A 17,269-nucleotide genomic window follows, 5' to 3' on the forward strand; every position below is an offset into this window, starting at 1 on the left:
GGAGAGTGCAATGTTGCCAGTGTTCAAGAGGGCAATCTGGAAGACCAAGCAGTGAACTGATCCACTGGGGACCTGCTAAGACTTTCGTGCCAGGAATTCTTGGCATCTACTCTCCTCACAGGGTACGACTGGATAGAAAGATGCATTTTAGTGAGGCAAGATCTGCAATTAATGAGGCCGGCAATTTACAATAATCCCCTTAATAAGGCTTTTGCCAGTATCTTTCAAAGATCTCACCTTAATGTCTGGAGCTTATTTGCAAAAGGCAGCTAGTTGCTCCTGGCATTGAGAAAAGCCTCGCTGAACTTCTGACGTGACTCCCTCATATTTCTCACCAATGCCCTCATTTGTGAAGGCCCTATAAGATTCCGGTCTTAATCTTTGCATTTTAACCCACGGTTGGGAAACTGAAATTTTGGCTTCTATTTAATTAAGCGGCATTACTTGCATTTGCAGGTTTCATTGAAGTCCCCTGTCCTCACTGTCTTCTACCATTAAACCAAATAAGCTCCGAACATCAAGGTACTATATATTCTGTGTCTTAGGATCCTTCCCCACTAGCTACCTGACAAAGGAGCAGTGTTCCAAAAGCTAGTACGTCCAAATAAACCTGTTGGAATATATCCTGGTGTTGTGTGATTTTTAACTTCTACCATTAAGTTCTCCCAATACATTTACTGCAGCATAATTGTATACGATATTGCTTTTGTCTCAGCAAACTAATCATAGATGATGTTAATGGCAGCTGGCTAGGTCAATATTAGACACAAAGACTGAACAGCATGTAGGTGTTTAAAGCACTAGGTCAATGACATGCAAAACAACAACAGCTACATGCCACTATGAGATGGGATAGGTACTCAATCATGAAGGTTCAGATGCATGCTTCTCTGAGTCCCTGGGGACAGGCAACAGATACTTCCAATTTCAAAACAGGGTCAAAGCAACCAAATAAAAAGTAATAATATGCGGGATATACGTATCAAATTTGTCACCTAGAAAGGGCAATCCCAAATTATTTACTTCAACTGGGTGCTAATGTTAGGGTTCAAAGCCAGCTGAATGGATCAAACTGCATATATGCACTGCTGTTTGGTTAACTGATACATCAACACCTGTTGCTACCCAAGTTAACTCTGAGGCATTCTAGTTCAGGGTTACTTAATTTATTCACAGTACATTACACAAACAGGATCTTGCATCAAATAGGACACTGGCTGCAGGTACTTTTATGTCACAATACTAACGGAGTCTAAAAGCAGTTATCAGACTTAATATTTAATTAATACTGACCCCTATACTCAACCTGCTCCATACTCCTTTATCCACTGGCGCCACAAACTATAATTACATGTTCAAATATTACCACGGTCCAATAAAACCTTCAGGAATCTACTGAAAAACATTAAGATCCTGCATATTTTGAAATACCACAAGCAGTATTTCTAATGAAGTGTATATGTTTGACAAATCAGTTTCACAAATACAAAACTAATCTCTCAAATTTAAAATCATCTTGGAAGAGGAATATTTCAAATACATCTATATTAAGTCTTTCTTTTTCTCATCCCAGCCCCATTCAATTGCAAGGAAAACAATGAGATTGCCTTGGCCCTCAAGTGAGTTTACACTACTCAAATACTAACGCTGTTCTGTTCCAAATCTCCTGTCTGATTGGGTGAGATTTTAATGGCGAAATTCCAGTCTATACTCTATTCCAAGCTATCCAGCCATAGCCAAGGAATAACTGCATTGACTTCTCTTTCAATTCTGCACAGCCCACAGAATGACTTCTGATAGCCTTTGAAAGTCTGTCCTTTGCTACAGCTTGACCCAAAAGTATGCGAGGTTCCAGATGTATACTGATGACACCTAGCTCTACCTCATAACCACCTCTCTTGGTCCCTTCACTGCCTTAAATTCTCACTCTGCTTCTCCAAAAGCAAGTACTGGATGTGCAAAAATTTCCTTCAACTGAATACTGAGAAGGCCAAAGACATTGACTCTGGTCCCAACCACAAAATCTGATTTCCAGCAATCGATCCCAACCCCCATCCAGGCAACTGTCTGTTCCTGAACTAGATGGTTTTCAACTTTGCTGTTATAGTTAATGCTGAACTGAGCTTCCAACCACCATAGTCAAGGCTGCCTCAGTTCATGTGCTGCTCAAACCATCATCCATGACACTGTTATCTCTAGATGTTACCATTTTATTGCACTCTGACAACCTTCCATCTTCCATAAACTGAAGATCATCCAAAATTCTATAGTCCACGCCCAAACTCATATAATATTCCTTTTTCCTATTTGTCCTATAATGGTCCTCAGTTAAGCCACTTTGCAGTTTTAAAATTCTCATCTTCTCTCTTGAGTCTTTCCATGTCTTCACCTTGCCAACCTCTGTAACTTCCTCCAACTCTATAATCATTCAGACATTTGCATTCCTCCAATTCTTGCCTCCTGAGCATTTCCAATTTGAACTGCTCCATCACGGATAGCTGTGCCTTCAGTTACTGGCTCCCTAAGCTCTGGATTTCCCTCCCTAAACATCGCCCCTTTCTACTTGTTTTTCCTCCTTTAAATCAAACACTTTAGTCACTTGCTGTAAGATTTCCTTAACTTGCTGATATCATATTTTGATTAAATTTCCACATGGCAAACTTTCCGACTTTAAAGTGCTATTTAAATGCAAAAAGCTGCTGTTCACAAAAACAAAGACGCAAGTGCAACATTTTATAATGACAGTTTAATTGTTAAAATAAGGAATGATAAGAATACTCTCCATTCTCCCTTCTCCTAAACGTTTCTAAAGTCTACTAGTATGAACTTAATAAAACAAATGAGTAGGAATCAGAGTTGCATGGTATTCCACATTTTTTATTAAATCTGTTAAAAAAGTTGCAAATTAAAATACGATTTACAGGTAATTGGTAGTCTTACTTCATTTTCTATTGGCACGAACTGTTTCTGAGGCCAAACGGGTTCTTACAATCCCACAGTTCCCTGTTCTCAGGATCTGAAAGTTACTTCTGACTAGACACATCAATACGTCTGAAACATGATCGATATGTTCTGAATCAGTAACCTGATCTAGTACATGCAGTACCTGATGCAAAGCCAGCAGCTGCTCCTGCCATTTAACTGTCGCAATGCCATGTGATTTTGTGTTTAACAATCTTCAGTACTTGTCAATTTTATAAATCCAAAATAAGCTGAGTGGAGTCTGAGATGAAGAGCCCTCAAAAAGAATGGCTGCATGGAGCTTAAGTAACTTAAAACATTGTCGAGCATCAACCCAGTGCAGAAACTGAAACAAATGACAGGAATTCATTTCAACTGTTACTGTCTTGAGTACAGTTCAAGTGAAAGCCATTAAATGTGAGAATATTCTGTCAATGCATTAAGCGACATAATCAAATATCACAAATAAACAACTTGACTAACACCTCTTTGTATCCAATGTACCACTGGATATCCAATGTATCCAGTACTTGGATTTTCTTTTAGCTTCTACATCAATGACATCATTCACAGCAACTCTCTGTTAAGTAAGTTATAATTTACCATGATTTGTCTAAAAAGAAATCAATGGTCCAGAATTTACTGCAGAATACCATTAAAGCTAATAGCGCTCATCATTATTTATGGTCAAACGTGACAACAAATTCAGCCAAAGGGCAGATGCATGGGTAAACTTGAATACACAAAAATTGCTGCCCAAGTTACACTGCTACATGGAATCAACACTTTACTGTCTACCTCATCACAGAGATGCACTATGATGTTTGAGTAGTCGATGGGAACTGAACTCATGCCACAAAGTTAAGTCTCATCCATCTCACTTGAAGTGCACTTTTAATGATGTAAAAACTTTGAGTTACTGCCAGTCAAACACTGGCAAAAAAATACATTTACAGATGTGGAGTGTCATTCTCTCAGGTTTTAATTTTTGTTTGAGATTTTTATAAGCTTTGTTTTTCCTTTTGCTTTTCTCCCAACCAAATTTTTTATTTTCTCTTTTTTACAACATTTAGCATTGAATTCACCAACTTTAATTTACAAATTATTTCCTAGTCTTACATTGTTTATTTCTTAGTTCTTCAATCCAATTGCTTAAGGAGATTTACAACCCTTTACCTTATGCGCTCGGAGCTGAGTTAGCCCCGTTTTTTTCATGATAGCTCAACTTGCAGCAACTTGCCATACGAAATATTTAAAAACCAAAACATTCACGTGCAAGACAAACTATCAGCAGAACATTAAATGCTCTGCTACAGCAACAAAAATGAGCCAACATCTATTTAAACTAAATACTTGTTTTAAAAAAGTGATCAAGTTCTCCAGATTTGCACCTCTGGCCTCTGGTTGTGAAAACTGAATACATTCAAGATTTGCATTCTGATGAAAAATTGTCTCTTCATCTTTCCCAGATGGTTTCCAAAGCTCAAAATTCCTATGTTTTAGAAATCTTATCCTGACACTTACCTTAACAATGTATGTTGTACTTGACATAAAAATATCCTCTTGCATTAGCAAATATAATTTAAATCTCATTTGAAATCAAGTCCATAAGTGTGAACACTTAGCTTTAAAGCTAGCTCAAAAGTTTTTTTTTAAACAGGCACCACATTTGTAACATTTCAGCTTTTGAAGTGTTGCTCAGTCCTTGGTGCCAATTAAATATATATGTTTTGTAAACATATTCTTGCCTCAACACTATATCTCTGCCAACACATTCATGTTCTGTTTTTAAACCGAACACTGATTAGACTTTCCTATCCCAGCTCACCCGAGCAACTTAGAGGCTCCATGTTAAGTCTGAAACATCTACACAAATCTTATTCTTGTCTGTTTGAATATTTTATTTAATTGCCTAAATGTGCCAAGTGCAATCATTTACTTGCACAAATTTCACACATCAACTATCAAGTATAGTATTTAGGAACTTTGTGATGTCATTTGGAAGGAAGAGATAATGGTCAGCTCTGTTACCCCACAAAGAAAACTTCTGCTTAGCAAAAGGGGGCAACAGCAATGCAGATCTGACAACTAAGCCTTCCTATCCAACATTGGTTGCTTAATAGCAAGGAGCATGATGGCTAAAATTAGATCTAAGGTGCCTGGCAAGCTTTTGGTTGATTCCAGCAGTTCAGCGGAATGCCAATGAACTATCTACAGCTGCAGGCTCAAGTCCCAGGATAGTCTGTCACTCAAATCCATTGCTTGAGTTGTGAATGAGTTGTGTCAGCTCTCACCAAATCTATTAGAGTGAAAGCTTATGGCAGGATCTTATAATGGAGAAGTTAAAACTGACATAGTTGGCTGGCCACTCTGCAAGCACTGTGGATTCCAGAGACAAGGCTACCCTCATTTCCAAGCTGTGGGAGGTTGCAGGAAAATTAGCTGATCCTGCAAAGGAAGTATTAAAAAGGAAAGAGTGAGGGAATTTAAGATTAGAATAAAACTGAAACGTATGCTCAACTCCAGAACCTGCCAGGTAATACATATTTGCCCAAGTCAAAATATTTTACTTGCTTTGAGGAACTGCAGGTGCAGATTAACACTTCTTTTTCTAGGATTGTATCCAATCATTTGCTCCAGCAAAAAGAAAGTTTAATTTGCCAATGCAATTTAACTCCTCTTGAAGCATTCCTCAGTCTAGAGATTAACTATCATCCTGTGCCTGGCATGTTGGAACGTGCTGGTAATATTTGCAATTTCATTTCAATGGAGACCCAGTCACACACAAAAGGAAATTCACAAAATTAACTATGGCTTTGAAATTATTGAAAAGAAATTTCAAAATTACAAAAGTACCCCTCCAAACTGGGACAGCCATATTTTCCCCATTTTGACTATTGTATAACAAAAGTTTCTCTGAAGGTGATTTTTTATTTTGTAGAGTTAAGAGAAGGAGAAATACATTAATTCATAATAATGAATTTATTTTAGACTGTTTTAAATGAAAGTGAGAAATATTTCTTTGCAAACAAAATATCAGAAAAATCAATGTATTTTCTTTTGTGTCTCATCAAACTACTAAAAAGGATCTCAATAATCAAAAAATATTGCTGGGTGAAGACATGATATTGTCTTTAGAATTTTGTAGTTGAAACTGAAGACTGTATGTCAAATTCTGTGGGGACAGACATCTAAAGAGGATAAAATTAATTCCTTGTGCCCTTACTCTTGTAAATTGTACATTACAAATAACTATTTTAGTTGTTTCATGATGTCAAATTGGAAAGCCATGCTTTCATATTCCACCTGCCAAGCTCTAAACATTGTGTTAGCGCATGTAAAGTCCAGTGTGAAGATGACTACAACTGGATAACTGCTACTGTGGATTGTACATCATCTGCAAGGTCAGGCTATTTAAAACAATTTAGCTTTTTAATTGTGAGGAATAAACTCACCTGATTTTAAAAGTTTTGCCATCACTGAATCACCTGACTAATGTAGACAAGAGTCAGATAACAAAAACTGACCCTAACAATATAAACTTAGTACGAAGGTATAGCCACCTTAATGTCAAGATAACTGATGTTCAGGCTGTAAATTTGCTTGCTGAGCTGGTAGATTTATTCTCAGATCTTTCATCACCATGCAAGGTAATATCATCAGTGAGCCTCCAATGAAGCATTAGTGTTCTGACCCGCTTGCTATTTATCTGTCTTGGCCTTTTGTGGTGGGTGATTTCACTTCCAGTTCTGCTTCTGCAAGGTTGGTAAATGGGGTCCAAATCAAGATGTTTGTTAATGGAGTTGCAGTTTGAATACCAGGCCTCGAGGAATTCCCATGTGTGTCTTTGTTTAGCCTGTCCCAGGATGGATGTATTGTCTCAGTCGAACTGGTGTCCCTCTTCATCTGTGTGTATGGATACCAGTAATATCTGGTCATGTCTTTTGGTGGCTATTTGGTGTTCATGTACCCTGGTGGCTAGTTTCCTGCCTGTCTGTCCAATGTAATGTTTGTTGCATCCTTGCTGGGTTTTTCGTATATGTTTATTGCTTTGGGGTCCTTTAAATTTAAGGGAACATCATTTACAAAAGACTCTGCAAAGACTGAAACAAACACTACATTGGACAAACAGGCAGGAAACTAGCCACTGGGATACATGAGCACCAACTAGCCACCAAAAGATATGACCAACTATCACTAGTATCCATACACACAGACAAAGAGGGACACCAGTTCAACTGAGACAACACATCCATCCTAGGACAGGCTAAACAAAAGGAATTCCTAGAGATCTGGCATTCAAACAGGAACTCCATTAACAAACATATTGATTTGGACCCCATGTACCAACCTCTCAGAAACAAAACTGGAAACGATATCACCCAACACAACAAACTGAGACAGATAAATAGCAAGCGGGTCAGAACATGAACACTTCATCGGATGTTCACTGATGATGTTACCTAGCATGGTGACAAAATGAGAACAAATCTACCAGCTCAGTGAGCAAATTTACAACCTGATCCACCACCTCAGCTACAAATTTTCTCCAAAATCGCAAATAACTGATGTTTTTGAAACATAAATACTGTCATGACATTAAAGGTTTTTCAAAGACATATATTTTACTTGTAAGTTTTTTTAGAAAACTGTGGCTCAAATCAAGCTGTATATCATTTGTTAACATTCTGCTTATTTCCTTCCTACCCCTGTGTAGCATATGGGATAAAGCATGCCAATAACAAGACTCACTACCTTGTTTTGAACATATCATTTTAAACTCTGAATGACATCCCTTAGCGTCAATTTAATTGATTTTTGTTTTCTTGAAACTAATCTACAAACAAATACAAAAACAAGATTTCTGGTTTGGGGTTGTTATCCTTAATAGACACTTAAGATTCAGGTTGAATAATATATTGATCTTAATATATTTGAAAATGCAAGTTCTGGTACTTTGACAGCATCATAAATTCTGCAGCCATTATAATTTGATCTGATGCAACAGCAGTGGTAGCAGCGTGAAAAAAATGGCTGAGTTACAGAAGACGTGATGAGTATAGAACAGCTTGTATCAATCATTCATTAGTGGGCATAAAGAAGGCCTGTCTATACAGGTCAGCATGATGAAAAACTAGAAAATTTTTAACATAAATGACTAATCCAAACTAAGCCTAACACTGATGTGTATCTTTTAGTTAGTTTACTCATCGTTTCACAGTAAAACTGAAATAGAGGGCGGTAAAAAAAACTGTCCAAGGAAAGACTTTTGATTTTCATTTAGATAAAGATGCTGAGGGCAGGATGCTCAGTAACAGAGCACCTAACACTTTAACTCTGCTGCTCTTCTTGTGGCTTTGCACACTGCAAATCGGTCACTAATTTTGAGCATGAAGCCAGAGGACTGTCGATAAAGACGTTCTGAAACCTTTGATGAGACACAAGTAAAGTTGCACAATGACAGCTAAAGCATATTGATGGTGAAGTGCTGTCAGTGGCAATGCGTTGAAGGGAAACTCCAGCAATGTTATTAAAATATATATTGATTGATTGCCACTTACTAGCCAATGTTACAATATCATTACAATGATACTGAAAGGAGAAAATGTTGCTGACCTTGCTTTAAAATCAAATATTTTCCAAAATGCCACAGAAATTGATGAAATCTATCAGCATTTCTACTGTACCCTGTATGTGCTGAAGGGACTAAGAGAACTGATTTCCTGAAACACAGTGTAGGAATACAGACTCCTCTTTGATCCAGCTCAATGACATCATCACTATTGAAATGACATGTTAATCACACACCAAGAACTAACCTCTTCCATTATGAAGATTTAAAAATAGATCAATGCTCCTTGCAGAGTTTGCTTTGCGCTGTTTGAAATTCAAGGTAACAGAAATTAGTAATAAGATTTTGCAAAACAACTTTTGGATTCCAGGAGCTTCCCCAATTACAATTCACAGTTGACGTGTTATGCAAATTATCAATCAAAATGGTTTCTAGTTTCTGCTCCTATAAAGTTTTGTCATAACAATTGTTTTTAATATTAATTCACCCATAAGTGTTATGTTCAGAAATGAGCAGTGGTTTAGTGGTCACATCCCTGCCACTGGAAACATCGGCTTTGTGCCCAATTCCAGATAAGCATTAGCAAATGGAGATGAGAGTTTTGAGTGCTGAATACCGAACTGACATTCTGAGCAATGGGACTGAAGCATCGACTCCCCTTCCCGACTCCAGCAGGCAGGAGACCAATGCTTCAGCCTCTAAATACATGGCGGACCCCTCGTGAGTACATGTGACAGAAAGGGCATGGAGTCACAGTATTCCCATCATAACACAAGCTGTTTCCTCCTTATCTACATCTTGTCAAAGGGTATCATTACAGAAATATCCCAGAGTCTGATCTGCTGGATTCAAAAACAGTGGATTCAATAGACTACCATGTGCCATTAGACTACCATGTGCTTAAAAGATGAAAGGGAATAATACTTCTGTCATTTCCTGGACCATTGCAATGCCTTCCCATTTTGAAATGTCTCCATCTCCTTTCTTTTTTTATCCAAACTGATAAAAAATGGATTGGCCTGAGTACACATGCCCTCTGCCCATCGCTGTAATAATACCTTTTCCATCTTGTCAATCTATAAATCTCTTATAAAAAAGTGGAGTGTTATTTCGCCCTTATAACAGATACTTCAACTACTATTTTAGACCTCTAAAATTTTCACACAGGAGTAATTAATTATTTAAAATGTAAAATTATCAAAGTTATATAGCATATCTTACAACTATAACAAATTATGCCAAGCGTCTTATAAAAGAATAAACTATCTTCCTGCTGAATTGCAAAACTCATTCACCTATACTGAGGTCCATTTATAATCAACATATGTATTTTTTGTTACACTGTTGTCTACTGTTTATGGATCTTTAAACAATCCAGAAGCAAATACAGACAAATCCTTGCACAAGATAGGCTGAGGGAACAGCCTGTTGCGAGTAAATGACCTGAAATGTGAGCCATTGCTAGTGAGACTTGCAAATTTCTACTGGTGCCACACCTCAACTTAAAAATTCTTTAAGAACAATTGATAATACTTTTTAATCCCTTACAATATGAAATCACAGTATCCATTTTCTTTCCAAGAAGAGGCGTAAAATAATACTGTGTTGGGATAGACACAGGAATATTACGATCTTTCTTATTTTATATGGTGATCCAGCACAGAATTCCTCCACTGCAATCTGAGTAAGAATACTCTTATTCAAGTCTTGCTAGACTTAGTGTCCTCAGTATTGCTATAGAAAATATATTGAATTAGCAGTATGATAGCAACAGTGTATGATTTTGATTAGTCCAAAAGCATATGCAAGCAAGGAGGTGTCCTTTCCAACTCAGATCAGAATGGAAAGTAACCTCACAGTGTAAATGGGGCTTTTGATCAACTCATACATGAACAAAATGAATATTGTCTCTTTAACCTCTGAACTAGAAATGTACTTCACTTGTAGAACTGAGAAGCTTTTATTTACATCCAGTTAAGTCAGTCCCGCAGGAATCGAGGGGGCTGATTGCACAGGAACATGAAGTTCCAGGAAAGCAAATCTTAACTTACACATTAAGAAAATCAAACTTTATGTTTCAATACTAGATAAAGCCATTAAAATCATCATGCTGTGAAGTATCACTGTCAATATTAGAAAATTTAATAAATCTCAACTCACTATGGTAGACATTGACCAACTATTTTAAATCAGTTAACACTTTGGCTAAAATAGCGAAGAAATACATGCTAACCTGTATATTACATTTTAGTTTACTTAGATCAGTAAAATTGTTATACTAGAGTGGGTTCCCTTAATTATGTAACACATATGGTTTTGTAGAGCATTTGTAATCTAGTAGACTATTTTGACAGCGTACCTAGTTTAACAACTGTATAATTCTTCAAGTTATAAGAATCTGTTAAGTATGATCTTCATTTGTTCTCATAATATTGTTTGTTAATCAGATTTTGAAAAATTACTCAAACAGCTTCGACAGATTGAAGCTATATTGCTGAGCTTGGATTAAAATAGTTTTAATTAACTGACTTGTAGAATTGAAAATGTAATACCCAAGATAATATTTTGTTATTAAAATTAAGCATTTCTCTATCAAGCTCTTCACAGATTCAGATAATGTGCTTCCAGATGAATGACACTCACTAAAACTTGGCAATGTACCCTTGTCAGTTTCACTTTGCCTGGTATTTATGCAGGACCTTTGCAGTCCCACAGGTGGAGAACAATATCATATTGGTAATCAACTTTTTGAAAAAGCATAACTTTTACAGAAAGAAACATTACAAACCATTCACAGGTACAGTGGTGCTATGGAGGGTAAAAGGCACAAGTTAAACAGGCGACCATGATGTCACTTACCTCTTTCTTGCACAAAGTATGCCAAGTATAAATCAAGTTCCTTAACTGAAACACTTATGTGATGGGGCTGCACACACAGCATGGGGTTATTACACTGTTGGGACTTCACCAGACGTTCTCCATCAGTACTTTCCAAAGGTATCCCTTTAAACAGGATCACCATCACTAGATCCAACCTCCAAACTTTATCTGCTTGCCGTAAACAATCGATGCGTCTTATTTTGCCTTTCTGGTCCGGATTGGAGAGAACACAACATGGAGGCTTCTTCCCTGTGATGGTCAGCACGAAATCCTCACGATACTCAGGACGGATGTCCTTGCGCAGTTTGGCAAGCAGTCTCGATGCCCACTTCTGTTTTACCTCTGCTTTCTCACTCAGTAACTCATCTTTCACTGCTCTCTCTTCGTCCTTTGTCATCCGCTTTTCATGCTTCTTAAAGTACTTTCGTTTCCGAGCTTGTAGGTTGAACCACGTGTAAGCAAACGCACGGACATGTGGAAGAAGCGCCTCGATGAATGGATGAAATTCATCCTGATAAGAGATAACACAGTATCAGAAGTAGTGATTAATACATCTGGGCAAATTTCTCATATTTTATGAACTTACATTATAATAATAACGTTCCCAGATCTCCCAGAAATTTGTCAGTTATAACGGCAATAGGCTGTTACATGTTACACATATTTTACAAGTATATTTTCAGGGAACATATCAATTTTAAGTAAGAGACTTTCTGACCCACTCTTTTGTAATGATTCCAGTTATAAAGACATCTTGTTTTCTTATTAAACAAATCTGTAGCCAACTTTACATCGGAATGTAAAAGCAATATGTAGGGTGAACTTTAATCAGCTTTGATCTCTTTCAGAAATAGAAATTCTAATTTATAGGGACATCTGACCATTTTCTAATGTTTGGTTTCTGTCACTTTCAAAATTGTTGATTAATAGAATAGATAGAACACACCAGATTTGGAAACACATTCCCACCAAACATCCACATTCTCCTGCACCACTGTAACAGCGTGTGTTCCATATACAAAAATTCATCAACACTTTTTCAACAACATCTTCGAAACCCATGAACTCTACCATGGAGAAGGACAAGGGCAGTAGAAATGTGGAAACACTACCATTTACACATTCCTCTCCAAGCCACACACCATCCTAACTTGGAAATATATCATTGTTCCTTCACTGCCACTGGGTCAAGATCCTGGAACTGCCACACCAACAGCAAATGGATTGCATTGGTTCATTAGGCAGCAGATCACCACCACTTTTGCGAGGACAGTTATGGTTGAGAATTAAACAATGTCACAGCCAGCAAGGCTTACATTCCCTGAACGAATTTTCAAAAACTGCTGACTCTACAGTCCTCTTATAATAAAGAATCTTACCTATAAAATAAAAGTCTTGTTACTTAAGACATAGACTGTAAATGCATACTAAAGATACAGATATTTTCATTAGTATCATTCAGTTATATGTTTAACAGGTTGAATGATCTGGAGTGATGCAAATAAACTACCATCTTCACTGCTGTGTTTTAATAAGATAGTGCAGTTTGGTGCACATGCGGATAACTAAGCACTGTGCAGTTTTTCAGTGTTAGTGAAAGGGGGAATTGGACAACTCGGAAAGAATTTAACATAGGCGAGGGAGTTTTGACCTCTGACTTCAGAGCCAACAAGAGCTCTGTACATCACATTTGCCACATTAATTTTAATTGCTCTTAACTGAGCAGCAGAGGATCTGTTCATGATGTAAAAATCTCTGGAGACAGACTGCCCCCTCGATGAGAGATTCCAATCAATCGTATGCCAACAGCTCTTTATTGCTTTGCAGCAACATTTGAAGGCAATAGTTGCTACCTGTAATAAAAAGGATCACTACAGGAGCAAGGTAAAGATGGGTCATAACAGGAGGGGAAAGCAAGAAGGAGATGAAAACATGGTGAGATGGGGAAGGCTACGCATGAGGATTAGCAGCATGGGTTACTCTGCCTTTCTGATGCAGGTTTCTCAAACAGAAATTAAGTGCCCCTTGATTGTGAAAATCTACTATATCCTCACTCCCCCAACCACCATTCTCCCCCAAAGCAGGCTGGCAACTTCAAAAGAATTTGCTTTACAGGCATCCACACAGTGGCTCACCCACCCAAATTGCAATTATATTGTTAAGTGGACAGTGATTGTTAATTTAAGGGCATCATTGGGCACTGGGGCAGGAAGCATGCCCATGAGCCTTCCCACTCCAGGTCTAACTGGGGCAGAGGCAGGAAAATAGTAGGGGCCACGCACTCTCCCAAATGTATTCTTAGCACCTGACTTGCCATAGGAAATGGAATTAAATTCTGCCTTAGTTCTTTGGAAAAGACTAAAATTGACTGAGAAGTTTAAAACTGATATGCAATGAATTTCTTGGTCACTGAGAGGCCAAAGGTGTCATGTCAACACTTATTCAAACCACTTCTTAAAATGCAATGCACCATCAGCCCTGTGCGATGACTTCTCAACTAAACTACATTATTTCCCAGCATACAAAAATCTGAGAGTAATTTTACTCATAATGAACAAAAAAAAACAGAAGTTCTACAGATGTATATATATTCAGAATTCAGATGGCAGTGAAGATATGGTCCTATTACATTACCCAACTGTAACCTTTTAGACAGTTAACATCCATGAAGGCCATACATCATTTCCTTTTTTAAGGTCTTTGGACCTAGATTGCTGAATGCATGGCCATCAACAGTGGGGTAGATGAAGGAATGGAGTTACACCAAGTATCTAGAGCAATACAGTTTCTGGAGAGTTGTACAATTGAAGAAGTTTACAAACTCGCCAAAGGACTGGGGAACCATTGAAGAAAGACTGTGAGGCATAATTCAACAATGTACAGAGATATGTACAATTTTAGTCAATCCAAACTACACCCACATCACAAGGATACTAGATTATCTATGAAAACACACAAAAAAAACCTGCTTTATATAATTATTCTCTTGACCATCAGACCTCTCAAACCAATTTATTGCCAATTAGGCAACTCTGGATATTGTCACTGTCAGAATGACAGAAACATATGCCATTCACCCTTTTTAATTCTCAATTAGAAAATTCCTCTGGTCAATATTTAAACACTGGCTATATTTGTTGATGATAGCATATAAATTATAGTAAAATCCAATATTTTACACAGCATTTTATGCTTCAAACAGTTCTGGATTATACATTTTTGTCAATAACAACGACCAGATTTACAAATTATGATCAACACTTAAAGGTACGCTACTGATACAAAATAGGGGCACTGTAACAGTCTTTTCGTTTCTCATATTAATAGCTTAATCTTTGTGCCTTCATGGCAATAGTTAAATGTAATAACATTAATTATATAATAAAGGGGAAAATGTAAGACTCTGCCTCTGAATGTATGTAGCATTCAAAAACAAAATAAATGAACCAACACCACAAACAGAAATTAATAATACAATAAGGCCAGGATGGAGGTCTACATAATTATATAGATTTGGACCTGAATATTGAAGGGTAGGGATGTGTAGAAAGGACAGAAAGCTAGGAAAAGGTAAAATGGGGTTATGTTAATTAATTATGATATTGGTACAATAGAGAAAGGTGATGCAAGTTCAGGAAATCAGGACATAGAAGTAGATTGGGTGGGGTTGAGACATGACAAAGGCAAGAAGTAATTTGCAGAAGTGATGTTAGGGCCACCAAAAAGTAGCATGTGGCTGGATGGAGTAACTGAAGAAATAACGGGAAATAAAAACATTAAGTGCTGGAGAAACTCAGCAGGTCCAACAGCATCTGTAGCGAGAGCAACAGGTCTGAAGAAGAGCCATAGTGGTCGTGAAACATCAACTCTGTTTCTCTCCCTACAGATATTACCATTATTCAAAAAGGGACGCAGGCAAAAAAGCTGAAAACTAGAGTCCATTTAATTTAACATCTGCTGTAAGGAAGCATTTGAAAGCTTTATTAAACACTTCATTGGAGGGCATTTAGAGAATCAACATGATTTTGTGAAGTAATATATGATATGGATAAAAGAGAACCAGTGGATGTACCATACTGAGATTTCCAGAAGGCATTCCATAAAGTGCCATTTCAAAGGTCATATCAGAAAATAAGAGTTCATGATACAAGGGGAAACATACTGAGATGGATAAGACATTAGTTAACTAATGGGAAAGGGGTCACCCATTTAGAAAATTCTTTGGAACTCGTTTCCCCCAAAAAGTGATGGAAGCAGAGTATTTAAATTTTTTTAAGATAGAAGTAGATAGATTCTTGATAAGCAAATGGGTGAACGTTAATCATTGATTGGCAAAGTTGTGGAGAAATCAGGTCAGCCATGATCTTACTGCATGGCTGAGGAGGCCTAAAAGATCAAGTGGCCTACTCTTGCTTCTAATTCACGTGTTCATAATGAAGATGCAGCTAAACTGTTCATTAGTGTCAATGAGAAACATGTTTCGTAATATGAAAGTGGAAATAAAACTGACAATTTGGCTCTGTGATCTGAACCTAGTTTCCACTAAAGCAGGGATCAGAAACTACCTCGAAAAGATTATTTCACACAGCCTCTGCTGTAGGCCATGCAAAGATAGATTTTGAGAAGTATGCACTACAAATGCATTTTTCAATCTTTTGATATTTTGAATCAACGGTACTTGATCCATTCTCTTCTCGTATTAAAAATGAGTAATCTGAGGAGCAGGACTATTTAGGTTTCCACACACTAAGCTCCAATGTTGGTGAGTTCATAACAAAGGGCAGGAAGCAAATGTAAGATGGGACCACAGCCTTTGACAATTGCATTCCAGAGCTACTATTCTCATCAGCAGCAATACTATAATCTTGACCTAAATAATCACAAAAATGCTGTTGCTGTTTCTTTCTTAACCCTTCACAATGTGAGCCAACCAAAATTACAGCGTGGAATTTCCCTGATTTTCAGTGCCACAGATCGAAATCCAATACTCACAGGAGCTGGTGCTTGAAGAAGTTCAGCATCTGCACCAGCTCAATTTCAAAATTCTAAGGGAATTTCAGAATGCTGAGTTCACAGTGAGTCCACGCAACAATGTATGTCACATTTGTTGTGCTGCGAATTTCTACTGTGTCCTCCTGCGTGCATTAATGTCATTGCCCCTTTCATGTACAAAATATACATTTAGCATCTTGCAAAATAACACTGATATCAAAGGCTCTACACAATTGGATTGCATCTCACAGCTGCCATGGCTTAACTGTTTCCTGTGAAGGCTGAAAATACATATCTATATCTGTTAGAATTGTGATTATCTATACAATAGGTGAAGAAATCAAAACTGCATTCAGCACTCATGATGGTGAACACAGAATATAAGATCAACAAAGGAATTCTTCCCAACTGAATAGCAGACCAAACCCACATTCTCTTTGAGGCTATCTTTCTCTCAAGGCTATTAGTTTGGTGATCCACTTCCTTGTTTTGAAACTACAATGTTGTTGGATCTTTTTATTTTAATCCACATTGTTTTCAGCTCCTTCCCATTACAACAGGAGTTGGAGTTGGGGAGTGGTGTTCTGGCCTCCTTTGTTTCCAATTACTCCCATCAAGCTGACCTCAATTACAACGTGCACTACACAAAGACTGAGTGTGGAAATTGCCACCTCACACCAACTCCTCTAAATCTCTTTCGGACAGCTTGGAATTCAATACCAATACAGAAGAATGACTGTCAGTCAGTAACTGTCATCATGTAACTACCATACAATTAAAAGGACTTTTAGTAAGTGTTTTCCAACTAAACTGGTTACAGTTAAATGTATTAATGATGGGATAATTATCAAACAGGACACTAAT

At 37.4% G+C, this 17,269-nt stretch overlaps 1 protein-coding gene across 4 annotated transcripts in view; it reads right to left on the reverse strand.

Moving 5' to 3' along the window:
* The window catches only part of nfic (nuclear factor I/C), a 475,870-nt gene that overhangs the window by 428,616 nt on the left and 29,985 nt on the right, over nucleotides 1-17,269 (reverse strand). For all 4 annotated transcript variants that reach the window (XM_060845893.1, XM_060845894.1, XM_060845896.1 and 1 more), the window contains exon 2: nucleotides 11,393-11,924. In XM_060845893.1, the coding sequence (XP_060701876.1) occupies nucleotides 11,393-11,924 (532 nt within the window). The remainder of the gene's footprint in view (nucleotides 1-11,392; nucleotides 11,925-17,269) is intronic.

The sequence above is a fragment of the Hemiscyllium ocellatum genome, chromosome 28 (genome assembly GCF_020745735.1).
Source record: "Hemiscyllium ocellatum isolate sHemOce1 chromosome 28, sHemOce1.pat.X.cur, whole genome shotgun sequence".
In the NCBI taxonomy this organism is placed as follows: Eukaryota; Metazoa; Chordata; class Chondrichthyes; order Orectolobiformes; family Hemiscylliidae; genus Hemiscyllium; species Hemiscyllium ocellatum.